Source organism: Arachis stenosperma, chromosome 10 (assembly GCF_014773155.1).
Source record: "Arachis stenosperma cultivar V10309 chromosome 10, arast.V10309.gnm1.PFL2, whole genome shotgun sequence".
In the NCBI taxonomy this organism is placed as follows: Eukaryota; Viridiplantae; Streptophyta; class Magnoliopsida; order Fabales; family Fabaceae; genus Arachis; species Arachis stenosperma.
Genome location: NC_080386.1, coordinates 73,664,748 through 73,679,300, shown reverse-complemented (window position 1 = coordinate 73,679,300; position 14,553 = coordinate 73,664,748). Strand labels below are relative to the sequence as shown.

Below are 14,553 nucleotides of genomic sequence, written 5' to 3'. Positions count from 1 at the left end.
CAATTTTGGCAGTCAAGGGGCAGAATCTGCCAACAAATCTAAGCACAGATGAGGAAAAAGATAAAACCAGTGGTGTTCCAGACCGTGAGAAATAAACAACTAAGACCAACAATAGAAGAAGAAGAAGAAGAAGAAGAAGAAGAAGAAGAAGAAGAAGAAGAAGAAGATCACCGCGAAGAAGGAGATCGCACAAGAGGAAGATTTCTGGGGGCTTGAGGTTAGAGGGACAAACAAGAAACCCTGGAATCGATTTGGGGCTCTGCCTCTCTGGGTTTTCTTTTTAATTATTGATTTTTTACTTTAAATTATGAGGGCAAAATTGTCATTCTAATTATGTAGTGTTCTTGTGTTTTATTAACCAAACATAATATTAGACACTACACTAATGTCATGTTCATTCCTTCCAAACACTATACACAAACACAAATATTTTATGTCTATGTCTCAAGTGTCTATGTCTTAATGTCTATGTCTTAATACATACACAAACCAAACGCAGCCCGAGAGATCGACCAGTGATGGCGGACAATTTACACGAAGACGGAAACACAGCATCTGATTCTGAACAAGAGAATCAGGATGTTGGAAACCACGACAGAAATATGGACACTCATCAAGGAGTGACCAACCATCATAAAGAAGGCACTTCAGGAGTCAAGGACCTGAAGGTAAACAACTCTGAAGGGCGCGAATCAGGAAAGGAGCGATAACCCCATGCAGCTGATTTCATGGGATTGTTCCACGGCCACCAAGGGCGTCTGGAACAGTTGGAACAAGAGCTGGAGCGACAGCGAGAGGCAGAGAGAAACTTGAGGAACAAGATTGATCGACAAAAAGAGCTAGAGGAAAAGTTCTTAAGGCTGGAGTCTGCTCTTAAAAAGTCAAAATTCTCGTAGTGATTGAGAAGATTCTCCCTTAGGAGGAGAGGATCCTTTTAGCGAGGACATCATGAGGGTAAAAGTTCCAAGGAACTTCAAAAGCCCTGATATGGACCTCTACGACGGAACCACTGATCCAAAGCATCATTTAAGCAATTTCAAAAGTCGGATGTACTTGGCTGACTCTTTTAATGCTACTCGCTACAAAGCTTTTCCGACAACTCTCACCAAAGCAACGATGAAGTGGTTCGATAGTCTCCCTCCGAGGTCGGTCACTAGTTTCGATGACCTCTCGCGGAAGTTCCTCATGCGATTCTCGATCCAAAAGGATAAAGTAAAGCACGCACCGAGCCTCCTGGGAGTAAAGCAGGAGGTCGGAGAACCTTTAAGGGACTACATGGAAAGGTTCAACAAAGCGTGCTTGGAGATCCAAGACCTACCCACGGAGGCAGTGATTATGGGCCTAGTAAATGGACTTCGAGAAGGTCCCTTCTCCCAGTCCATCTCGAAAAGGCACCCGACCTCCCTGAGTGATGTACAGGAGAGAGCTGAGAAGTACATCAACATGGAGGAAAATGCCCGACTTCGAGAACCAAATTGGCGACCTGGGCACTCTCACTCATCAAAAGAGAGAGCCCAAGAAAAAAGAGGAGGCCGGCCCTAAGAGGCCTAGGAGATACCACTCTTATACTCCTCTACGAGTTTCCCTAGTTGATGTCTACAGGAAAATTTGTCATACTGAAAGACTACCTCCCCCTAGGCCCATCAAAAATAAAAAGGGGGGGAGTCGTGGCGACTACTGTGAGTACCATAAGCTATATGGTCACTCAACAAATGATTCTTACGACCTTAAAAATGTGATAGAAAAGCTGGCAAAAGAAAGCGAGACGACAAGGACCGAAGAGACCCACCGCCACAGACCCCGGAAAGACATATACACATGATCTCGGGAGGATTTGGTGGAGGCGGCCTCACAAAGTCATCTCACAAGAGGCATTTGAAAGAAGTCTACGAGGTCGGGAGCTTCCCAACCATTTCTTTTACTAAAGAATATGGGTAAGGCATCATTCATGGACATGATGATCCAGTTATGGTAACAATAATCCTTGCCAATGCCCATCTTCACAGAACCCTGGTGGATCAGGAAAGCTCAGCTGACATCCTATTCAAACCGGCGTTCGATAAGTTGGGATTGGATGAAAAGGAGTTGAGAGCTTACCCTGACACCCTATATGGGTTGGGGGATACACCAATAAAACCACTAGGATTCATACCCCTACATACAACTTTTGGAAAAGGGAAAAAATCCAAAACTCCAAGTATCGACTTCATAGTCGTCGATGTGGGTTCAGCCTACAATGTCCTAATAGGCAGAACTACCCTAAATCAGCTCGGAGTAGTGGTGTCCACCCCCTACCTTTGCATGAAATTCCCAACACCAGAGGGAATAGCAACCATTAGGGGAGACCAGAAGTTGGAAAGAAAATACTACAATGAAAGCCTAAACCTAAGAGGAAAGGGCAAGGAGGTGCACACCATCGAGCTAGGAGGAGTCTGAGCTAAGGAAGAATTGTGACCACAACCTGGGGGAAAGACTGAAGATGTGCAGGTCGGGAAAGAGGAAGGAAAAAATACCAACATAGGGGCTAACTTGAACGAAGGATTGAAGTAGAAGCTTATAAGGCTCTTACAAGAGAATTCCGACCTCTTCGCCTGGAAAGCCTCTGACATGCCAAGGATAGATCCCGAGCTCATGTCACATAAACTTTCGGCGTACCCCGGATCGCGACCTGTCCAGCAAAGAAGATGGAAGCTCGGACCAGAGCGGGCCCAGTTGGTTGAAGAGTGAAGAACGAATTTTCTATCGGTAAAGAAATATAAAAATATAATCGCGTTGTAAGTATAGCTTCTAAACCAATAGAAAGTCCTTTCTTACAAACATTTGGTTGTCATAAATAACAAAACCCTTTGAAATTGATAACCGAAGTATTTAAACATCGGATCGTCTTCTCAAGGAATTGCAGGGAGGTGTTCTTATTACTGGTTATGTAAAAAGATATATTTTTGGGATTTTGAAAAGGTTTGAACAAGTAATTTAAATAGCAAGAAAAATAAATTAATAATTAATAAAATTCTTGGTAAGATATGAGAATTAGAATTCCTATCCTAGTTGCCTTTATCAGATGTGATGAGAATTGTTTATTGCTCCCACTTAGTTAACCCTTACTGAATAAGGGAAGGTCAAAAGGACCAATTAATTTGATCTTCAAGTCCTAGACTAGCTTGGAGATATGCAAATTAATCAGCAACTCCCAATTTCAACCACTATTTTATTTTAACAACTCAAGCGTTACCAATTACTCAACCAAAGCCAAGAATGTAGAAAGCTAAATAAAAATCATAAATATCTGGAATACCTCAAATTGTATTAATAAAAGAAATCAGATCTAACATGGAAAAAATCATAAATTAGATTGAAAAGATAAATAAAAGGAACATTGAACTTGTAATTGAAGAAGATAAAAATATTCCTTAAGTCCTTTTGGAGGAATCCTAATCCTAATCCTAAGAGAGATGAGAGAGCCTCTCTCTCTCTAAAACTATATCTAAATTATGAAAAGTGAAATATGAGTCGTCTCCCTTCATTCTTCCACTTAGCAGCCTTTAATCTGTGTTTTCTGGGCTTGAAACTGGGCCGGAAATAGCCCAGAATTCGCTGGTTATGAAATCTGCCACGCTGGTTTTTTGTCACTGCAACGCATCCGTGTAGAGCACGCGTTCGCGTCGCCTAGCAGTACGGCCACTATGACTAATTATATATCAAATCGAAGCCCCAGAGGGTAGCTTTCCAATGCAACTGGAACCACATCATTTGGACCTCTGTAGCTCAAGTTATGACCGTTTGAGTGCGAAGAGGTCAGGCTGACAGCTTTGGCAATTCCTTCAGTTTCTTGTATTCCTTCCACTTTTGCATGCTTCCTTTCCATCCTCTAAGTCATTCCTATCCTGTAATCTCTGAAAACACTTAACACACATATCACGGCATCGAATGGTAATAGGAGAGGATTAAACATAGCAAAATTAAGACCAAAGAAGCATGTTTTCGATCATAGCATAAAATCAGGAAGGAAAACGTAAACTCATGCAATTAGTATGAATAAGTGTATGAAAGATTGATAAAATCCACTCAATTAAGCACAAGATAAACCATAAAATAGTGGTTTATCAACCTCCCCACATTTAAACAATAGCATGTCCTCATGCTAAATCCAAGAGAAGCTAGAAAGGAGTGAAGAGGAATGATAGAGTGTATGCAATGCAACCTATCTATGTGAATGCAACTACATGCAAAATGTTTCTACCTACTTGGTTAAAAGAAAACAAGTTCTCCAAGACAAGTACAAAACAAATTCCACCAATTCAAATTATACAGTGAAAACAAGTAAATTTGTAAGAAGATAGCTCATGAAAGCAGGGAACATAGAATCAAGGACTGAACCTTTACTGGTAGTGTATATCACTCTAACTCTCAAGTGTCTAGGGTCAATCACTCTACTCTTCTCTAATCATGCTTTCTAAACTTTGTTCTTCATCTAACCAATCAACAAACATTTAGTATAACAATGCAAACATCATGAGGTCTTTTCAAGGTTGTAATGGGGCTAAGGTAAAGGTGAGGATATATGTATAAGGCTAAGTGAGTTAACAAAGTGAATCCTTGATTGGTCTAAGATCTCACCAAACATACACACTTTATATAATTTAAAATGCTTTACCTAGCTACCCAAATTTTTCCCACTTTTGTATTACATGCTCATGTATCAAACTTATTTTTGAGTTTTGTCCCATGTGCATTGATTTTTTTTATTTTGCATTTGGGGTAATATTTTTTTTGTATCCCTTTATTTAATTACTTAATAAATTTTTTTATCAATGCACATGGTAATTTAATTATTTTGATTTCACATGAGCATGCTTCCCAAATTTTCAAATAACGTATTCAATTTAATTCCCTACTTTTTTTTCTATCATCCCATGTTCCCATAAAATTCCCCACACTTAAATTATACACAATATCTATCTTAAGCTAACCAAGGATTCAACTTGGGATTTTTATTTTGTTTTTCTGCTTAAGGTTAGTAATGTGGTTATGAAATAGAAGGGAGTTAAAAGGCTCAAGGTGGCTAACAAGGGTGACATAAAAGGGTAGGCTTATTTGGGAGAAGTGAGCTAAAATACAAATAATGGCCTCAATCATATGCAAGCATGTAAATATACTAAACAATGGACATATAGACTTGGAACAAAATCTAGATTGCAGTTATAGAGAAGGAAACACACAAGAATAAAATTTATGGTTTGATGTAACCATACAATTAAGCTCAAAATCTCACAGGTTGTGTCTTCTTTTACTCAAAAAACCATGTTCCAAATACAACTTCCAAACAAGTTTAACACAAATTTTTCAATTTAAATTAGTGAAATAATATAAAAATTTCTTGAAAAAAAATATTACTTCAACCAAGTAGTAACTAAATGCATAAAATCAAACAAACATGCAATCAAATATGCAAATGCAGCAATGAACAAACAAAGAAAATAGAGTATTGGTGTTGAGAATAGAATAACTAACCCATGGAGATCGGTATCGACCTCCCCACACTTAAATATTGCACCGTCCTCGGTGCATGCTAAGATGTGTAGGTGGATGGGGGTTATGGTTCCTCAGCTATTGCTCTTTTTGTTCCTTTCCTTGCTGATGGGTTGGAAGTAGCTTTCTCTTTTCCTTTCTTGGTGGCCATCCTAAAAAGGAAAAAAATGTAACTTTTTAAATTGAAGGGTTAGATCAAGGGAGGAGACGATATAAGTGATAATCAATGCACGGTAAAGAAGGATGTCGTTAACACATGGTCTAGACTACATGTGAAAAGTCCATCAATGGAAATATAGCAAGTGCATGTAATGACAATTAAATGCAAGATGTTTATTGGCATGCTGGCAAAGGCATGAGTAGCATAGATCAAGCATTAAATGTCCAAGTGAGATTACCAAGCCTGTCAAACTAACAATCTGTTTGTAATAACAATTATATTTAATTAATAAAATATAAAAAAGGGTTTTTGTGAAAAGCAAGCATTTAGAGTAGTAGATTAAAAGAAATCTAAAAATAGTGCACAATTCCATACAGGCTTTTTTATAAACACTTAGCATGCATGGTAAATAAAGTATAAAAAGTATTAAATTGAACATGCAAGCAACCCTATAAAAATAATATATAATTGTTAACAATTCCTTAACAATCCACAAGCAAAAGTTAGGAAATAATGACCCAAATAAATTTCTAACACCAATGAAAATAATGCAATGAATGAAAGTATCCAAATAAATTAAATGAAATAGAATGGAAGTGAAGAGGGATGAGAAGTTCAAGAGATGAAGAAGAAGAAAGTAAGAAAAGGAAGAAGAAAGAAGAAAGGATAGAAGAGATTAGGATTAGAAAAGAAAAAATAAGATAATTGGCGCTGATCTGGATAAGTTGTGCGGCGCAGGCAACGCGAGCGCGTGGGGCATGCGGTCACGTGGATAGCGCATCGATGAAGTGACGCGAACGCATGGGTCATGCGTTCGCATGAAGTGATTCGTGCCTTCAGCGCGAGTGCAGTCTCGCGGCCGCGCAACTCTTTGGTGAAAACCTTATTTTGGCAAAACTTTGGGTGACGCGATCGCGTCTGCTTTGTTTTGAAAAATGGCGCCGACGCGTGGGGCACGCGTTCGCGTGGTAGGGCTTGTGCTTCTAGCACGAGTTCAGCCCAATTCTAGCTCAACTTTTGGCCATACACCCTTTTTACGTCGATTTTGAGGCACCCGTTTGCGTGGGTGACGCGGACGCGTCATCGACGCAGTTGCGTGGACCAATTTGTGCCAAAGGCACGCCTCCAGCCGTGCTTTTGCGTGACTCTCTGTTCAATTTTGTTTTCTTCACAACGCACTTATGATGCGGACGCGTCAGTGACGCTGTCGCGTCGCGTGCGAATTTTTTTTGATGCAGTATGTAGAATGCAATGAATGTTATGCAAAATTCCAGGTTCAATCAAAACTCAAAAACAGACTAAAATTTAAACTGAAAAAGGAACGGTCATACCATGGTGGGTTGTCTCCCACCTAGCACTTTTAGTTAAAGTCCTTAAGTTGGACATTCTGGTGAGCTCCTTGTTATGGTGGCTTGTGCTTGTATTCATCCAAGAATCTCCACCAGTGTTTAGAATTCCCACAGCCTCTGGGATCCCAAACTAGGCGTAGAAAACCTTCAAGCAAGCTAAAGCAAGTGACAAGGCCTCAAGAGTATTGATTTCTAGAATGAATTCCGGGGTCCCAAACCTTGCTTTTGCACCCGTCTTCTTGTTGATCATTAGTGTTCCAACTGGGTGGCAGGCAATCTGAATTCTCATTAAAGCGGTCAAACAACTTCCTAGACCCATTCAGTTGAGCTTTACACCAACCTTTGCGTTTAAATTTTGAGCACACAACCATGTTGAACCTTGCAGGACAACTCTTACTACTAACCATCTTCCTCTTACTCTTGATGCCACAGAGAGCTCTAAGTTGACCATCCGTCTCCAGTAGCCCATATTCAAGTGGGAAAGTAAAGGTCAAGGATAAGAATTTTACCCACTTGAATGTTGTGTTGGACGGTAATGGCCTTGGGAGAGGTGTTTCTAATGATCTTATAAGCTCTACTCCCTTGTGCTTTTCTTTGACAACTTCCACCTCTTTGCAATCTCCTTCAATATCAACCTCTTCTTCTTAGTAGATTTCTTCCAATTCAATCTCTGCTTCATTGTTCACCAAGGGCATGGGAGGTTGTGCGTCTTCTTCTTTCATCTCCATGTCAAGTCCAATGGGAGAGGACACAAATGTAGATAAGAATTCATCAAAGATCGAATCCATCTCTTGACCATCCCTTTCAAAGTCTTCAATCATGAGATGCCTTGGAGGTTGTACACCTTCCTCAACATCAGTTTTAAACGTCTTTGAAGGAGGCTCTATAACTTGACTTTTCCATGGAGGTTCAGCATCTCCTAAGTTTTCAACCACTTCTTCATCTTCAATGGTAGGCGTAGCTTCTTCTAATTGTTCCAATACAAAATCGTGTTGCTCACTGTCCACCAGAGTTTCTAACTTCTCCTTCATGCCACGTTCTTTAGTAGATTCTCCACATGAAGCCATGGGAGTTCCTTGAGTGTCCGAACATTGGGAAGCTAATCGATTTATTAACTCGCCTAAGACGGCCATGAAATTTAGCACACTCTTATTCATCCCTTCTTGCCCTTGAAGAATAACACTAAGGGCGTTGTTATCCAATGGAGGTTGGAGTGGATAGGAGGGTTCATTATTTTGGAGAAAGGGTTCATAATAGGAAGGCGGTTCTTCTTAATAAGGATATGGAGATGGTGAATATTGAGGTGGTGGTTCTGGGTGTGGTTTATATGGTGGTTGGTGTGGTGGATAAGGATTAGGGTCATATGGAGGTGAATGGTTACAGGTAGCCTGTGAGTATGGTGGTTCAAAGCTATGTTGAGGGGGTGGTTCATAGGTGTATGGTGTGGCTTGTTGGTGACTACAAGGGGTCCACCATAACTATTGTCTTGGCATGTGATGAGCGGATAATTTATACGCTTTTTGGCATTGTTTTTAGGTAGTTTTTAGTAAGTTCAAGATACTTTTAGGGATGTTTTCATTAGTTTTTATGTTAAATTTACATTTCTGGATTTTACTATGAGTTTGTGTATTTTTCTGTAATTTCAGGTAATTTCTGGCTGAAATTGAGGGACTTGAGCAAAACTCTGAAAAAGGCTGATAAAAGGACTGCTGATGCTGTTGGAATCTGACCTCCTTGCACTCAAAATGGATTTTCTGGAGCTACAGAACTCCAAATGGGGCGTTCTCAACGGCGTTGGAAATTAGACATCCAGAGCTTTCCAGAAATATATAATAGTTCATACTTTATTCGGGAATTGACGACGTAAAGTGGCGCTCAACGCCAAGTACATGCTGCTGTCTGGAGTCAAACGCCAGAAACACGTCACGACCAAGAGTTGAACGCAAGAAACACGCTATAACTCGGCGTTCAACTCCAAAGGAAGCCTCAGCTCGTGGATAGATCAAGCTCAGCCCAAACACACCAAATGGGCCCCAGAAGTGAATTTATGCATTAATACCTCTGTAAACCCTAGTAGCTAGTTTAGTATAAATAAGACTTTTTACTAGTGTATTAGTTGTCTTTTGACCACGTTTCATCTTTGGTCTCAGTTTTGTTTTATTCTTCATGTTAGGAGGCCACTAATCACGTTTTGGGGGGGGGGCTGGCCATTCGACCATGCCTGAACCTTTCACTTATGTATTTTCAACGGTGGAGTTTCTACACACCATAGATTAAGGGTGTGGAGCTCTGCTGTACCTCAAGTTTCAATACAATTACTATTATTTTCTATTCAATTCTCTTTTATTCTTATTCCAAGATATACGTTACACTTCACTTTGATGAATGTGATGATCCGTGACACTCATCATCATTCTCACCTATGAACGCGCGTGACTGACAACCACTTCCGTTCTACCTTAGGCCGGGCGCATATCTCTTAGATTCCCCAACAGAATCTTCGTGGTATAAGCTAGAAAGATGGCGGCATTCATGGGAATCTGGAAAGTCTAACCTTGTCTGTGGTATTCCGAGTAGGATTCCGGGAATCCGGAAAGTCTAACCTTGTCTGTGGTATTCCGAGTAGGATTTCGGGAATCCGGAAAGTCTAACCTTGTCTGTGGTATTCCGAGTAGGATTCCGGGATTGAATGACTGTGATGAGCTTCAAACTCCTGAAGGCTGGGCGTTAGTGACAGATGCAAAAGAATCAAGGGATTCTATTCCAACCTGATTGAGAACCGACAGATGATTAGCCGTGCTGTGACAGAGCATAGGACCATTTTCACTGAGAGGATGGGATGTAGCCATTGACAACGGTGATGCCCTACATACAGCTTGCCATGTAAAGGAGTAAGAAGCATTGGATGAATGTAATAAGAAAGTAGAGATTCGAGAGGAGCACAGCATCTCCATATGCCTATCTGAAATTCCCACCATGGAATTATATGAGTAACTATTTACTATTTTATTTTCTGTTTATTATTTATTTTCGAACTTATCATAAACCATTTAATCTGCCTAACTGAGATTTACAAGGTGACCATAGCTTGCTTCATACCAACAATCTCTGTGGGATCGACCCTTACTCACGTAAGGTATTACTTGGATGACCCAGTACACTTGCTGGTTAAGTTGAACGGAGTTGTGATCACACGTGCCATTACCAGGGATTATTAAGATCCCAATTCATCATACCATGATCTCTTTGGGGTATTTTTGATAGAGCCAATATTTAAATTTCATACAAGTACAAAGAGACCAACTTTGAGGATCACAATTTTGTCCACCAAGTTTTTGGCGCCATTGCCGGGGATTGTTCGAGTATGAACAACTGACGGTTCATCTTGTTACTCAGATTAGGTAATTTTGTTTTCAAAATCTGTCAAAAATCTTTTTTTAAAATTTTCTTTTCTTTTTCGTTTTTTCCAAAAATACTTTCGAAAAAAAAATAATAATAATAAAAATACAAAAAAATTATAAAAGCATAAAAAATCAAAAAAATATTTTGTGTTTCTTGTTTGAGTCTTGAGTCAACTTTTAAGTTTGGTGTCAATTGCATGCTTTAAAAATTTTTCTTGCATTTTTCGAAAATTCCATGCATTCATAGTGTTCTTCATGATCTTCAAGTTGTTCTTGACAAGTCTTCTTGTTTGATCTTGATGTTTTCTTATTTTGTGTTGTTTGTTGTTTTTCATATGTATTTTTTGTTTGTTAGAGTCCATGCATTAAAGACTTCTAAGTTTGGTGTCTTGCATGTTTTCTTTGCATAAAAAATTTTTCAAAATTATGTTCTTGATATTCATCATGATCTTCAAAGTGTTCTTGGTGTTCATCTTGACATTCATAGTGTTCTTGCATGCATCCTGTGTTTTGATCCAAAATTTTCATGTTTTGGGTCATATTTGTGTTTTTCTCTCTCATAATTAAAAATTCAAAAATAAAAAATATATCTTTTCCTTTTTTCTCTCCAAATTTTCAAAATTTTGGGTTGACTTGGTCAAAAATTTTTTAAATTAGTTGTTTCTTACAAGTCAAGTCAAATTTTCAATTTTAAAAATCTTATCTTTTCAAAATCTTTTTCAAAAATTATATCTTTTTCATTTTTTTTCTATTTTTCGAAAATTTCAAAAATCTTTTTCAAAATATTTTCAAAATCTTTTTCTTATCTTTATATCATATTTTCGAAAACTCACTAACAATTAATGTGATTGATTCAAAAATTTGAAGTTTGTTACTTTCTTGTTAAGAAAGGTTCAATCTTTAAGTTCTAGAATCTTATCTTGTAGTTTCTTGTTAGTGAAGTAAGTAATTTTAAATTTTTGAATTAAATCTTTTTATCTTTTATCTTATCTTTTTTCAAAAATTTTATCTTTTTCAAAATTTGATTTCAAAATATCTTATCTAACTTCTTATCTTCTAATCTTTTCAAATTTTATTTTAATATCTTTTTCAACTAACTATTTGACTTTTTGTTTGTTTCTTATCTTTTTCAAAACTACCTAACTACTTTTCCCTCTCTAATTTTTGAAAATATCTCATCTCTTTTTCAAAAATTCTTTTTTTGTTTTAAATTTTAATTTTAATCTTATCTTATCTCTAATTTTCAAAAATTACTAACCCCTTTTTAAAATTATTTTCGAATTTTCTATCTCTTCTCTCTTATTCTATTTAATTATTTATTTACTAACACTTCTCTTCACCTCTCTTCATCTAAATATCCGAACCCACTCTTCTTCACTCTTCCCCCCTTTCTTTTTCTACTAACATAAAGGAATCTCTATACTGTGACATAGAGGATTCCTCTTTATTTTCTTGTTTTCTTCTCTTTCATATGAGCAGGAACAAGGACAAAAGCACTCTTGTTGAAGCTGATCCTGAACCTGAAAGGACTTTGAAGAGGAAACTAAGAGAAGCTAAACTACAACAATCCAGAAGTAACCTTTCAGAAATTTTCGAACAAGAGAAGGAGATGGCAGCCGAACCCAATAATGATAATGCAAGAAGGATGCTTGGTGACTTTACCAAACCCACGTCCAAATTTGATGGAAGAAGCATCTCCATTCCTGCCATTGGAGTAAACAATTTTGAGCTGAAACCTCAGCTAGTTGCCTTAATGCAACAAAACTGTAAGTTCTATGGACTTCCATATGAAGATCCTTATTAGTTTTTAACTGAGTTCTTGCAGATCTGTGAGACTGTTAAGACGAATGGAGTAGATCCTGAAGTCTACAGGCTCATGCTTTTCCCTTTTGCTGTAAGAGACAGAGCTAGAATATGGTTGGATTCACAACCTAAGGATAGCCTAGACTCCTGGGATAAGCTGGTCACGGCCTTCTTGGATAAATTCTTTCCTCCTCAAAAGCTGAGCAAGCTTAGAGTGGATGTTCAGACCTTCAAACAAAAAGATGGTGAATCCCTCTATGAAGCTTGGGAAAGATACAAGCAGTTGACCAAAAGGTGTCCATCTGACATGTTTTCAGAATGGACCATATTAGATATATTCTAATATGGTCTATCTGAGTTTTCGAAGATGTCATTGGACCATTCTGCAGGTGGATCTATTCTCCTAAAGAAAACGCCTGAAGAGGCTCAAGAACTCATTGACATGGTTGCAAATAACCAATTCATGTACACTTCTGAGAGGAATTTCGTGAATAATGGGATGCATCAGAGGAAGGGAGTTCTTGAAATTGATGCTCTGAATGCCATATTGGCTCAGAACAAAGTGTTAACTCAGTAAGTTAACATGATCTCTCAAAGTCTGAATGGATGGCAAAATGCATCCAACAGTACTAAAGAGGCAACTTCTGAAGAAGCTTATGATCCTGAGAACCTTGCAATAGCAGAGGTAAATTACATGGGTGAACCTTATGGAAACACCTATAATTCATCATGGAGAAATCATCCAAATTTCTCATGGAAGGATCAACAAAAGCCTCAACAAGGCTTTAACAATGGTGGACGCAATAGGCTGAGCAATAGCAAGCCTTTTCCATCATATTCTCAGCAACAGACAGATAATTCTAAACAAAACACTTCTAATTTAGCCAATTTAGTCTCTGATCTGTCAAAAGCCACTTTCAGTTTCATGAGTGAAACAAGATCCTCCATCAGAAATCTGGAGGCACAAGTGGGCCAGCTGAGTAAGAAAGTCATTGAAACTCCTCCCAGTATTCTCCCAAGCAATACAGAAGAGAATCCAAAAGGAGAGTGCAAGGCCATTGATGTGATCAATATGGCCGAATGCACAAGGGAGGAGAAGGACGAAAATCCTAGTGAGGAAGACCTCCTTGGACGTCTCTCAAGCAAGAAGGAGTTTCCTATTAAGGACCCAAAGGAATCTGAGGCTCATATAGAGACCATAGAGATTCCATTAAATCTCCTTCTGCCATTCATGAGATCTGAAGACTATTCTTCCTCTGAGGAGGATGAAGATGTGACTGGAGAGCAAGTTGCTCAATATTTAGGAGCTATCATAAAGCTGAATGCCAAGTTGTTTGGTAATGAGACTTGGGAAAGTGAACCTCCCTTGCTCATTAATGAACTAGATACCTGGATTCAGCAAATTTTACCTCAAAAGAGACAAGATCCTGGCAAGTTCTTAATACCTTGTACCATAGGCACCATGACCTTTGAAAAAGCTCTATGTGATCTGGGGTCAGGGATAAATCTTATGCCACTCTCTGTAATGGAGAAGCTGGGGATCAGTGAGGTACAACCTGCCTTGTTCTCATTACAATTGGCAGACAAGTCATTGAGACAAGCTTATGGAATAGTAGAGGACGTGTTAGTAAAGGTTGAAGGCCTTTACGTCCCTGCTGATTTCATAATCTTAGAACTAGGAAGGAAGAAGATGAATGTATCATCCTTGGGAGACCTTTTCTAGCTACAGCAAGAGCTGTGATAGATGTCAACAGAGGTGAATTAGTCCTTCAATTGAATGGGGACTACCTTGTGTTTAAGGCATATGGCCATCCCTCTGTGACAAAAGAGAGTAAGCATGAAGAGCTTCTCTCAGTTCAGAGTCAAGAAGAGCCCCCGCAGTCAAACTCTAAGTTTGGTGTTGGGAGGCCACAACCAAACACTAAGTTTGGTGTTAAGACCCCATATCCAAACTCTAAGTTTGGTGTTGGGACTATACAACATTGACCTGATCACCTTGTGGCTCCATGAGAGCCCACTGTCAAGCTAATGACATCAAAAGAGCGCTTGTTGGGAGGCAACCCAATTTTATTTATCTAATTTTTATTTTATTTTATTTTATTTTGTGTTTTATTAGGTACATGATCAGGTGGAGTCACGAAAAAAATATAAAAATTAAAAACAGAATCAAAAACAGCAGAAGAAAAATCACACCCTGGAGGAAGGACAGACTGGCGTTCAACGCCAGTAAGGAGCATCTGGCTGGCGTTCAACGCCAGAACAGAGCATGAATCTGGCGCTGAACGCCAGAAACAAGCAACATTCTAGCGTT

The 14,553-nt window shown here is 38.7% G+C and overlaps 1 protein-coding gene and 1 non-coding gene across 2 annotated transcripts; one reads left to right on the top strand and one right to left on the bottom strand.

The window, feature by feature from the left end:
* Positions 1 to 948: 948 nt before the first annotated feature.
* Positions 949 to 1,542, top strand: LOC130957231 (uncharacterized). Its single transcript, XM_057884101.1, has one exon. It carries the CDS (start codon positions 949 to 951, stop codon positions 1,540 to 1,542), a length of 594 nt encoding a protein of 197 aa, XP_057740084.1.
* Positions 1,543 to 12,447: 10,905 nt separating this feature from the next.
* On the bottom strand, positions 12,448 to 12,551 carry LOC130958521 (small nucleolar RNA R71). Its single transcript, XR_009077638.1, has one exon. It is a non-coding gene; the product is annotated as a small nucleolar RNA R71 (small nucleolar RNA).
* Positions 12,552 to 14,553: the final 2,002 nt, after the last annotated feature.

Bases quoted from the DNA above. Each gene is read 5' to 3' on its own strand.
- LOC130957231 (XM_057884101.1), top strand. From the start codon at position 949: ATGAGGGTAAAAGTTCCAAGGAACTTCAAAAGCCCTGATATGGACCTC.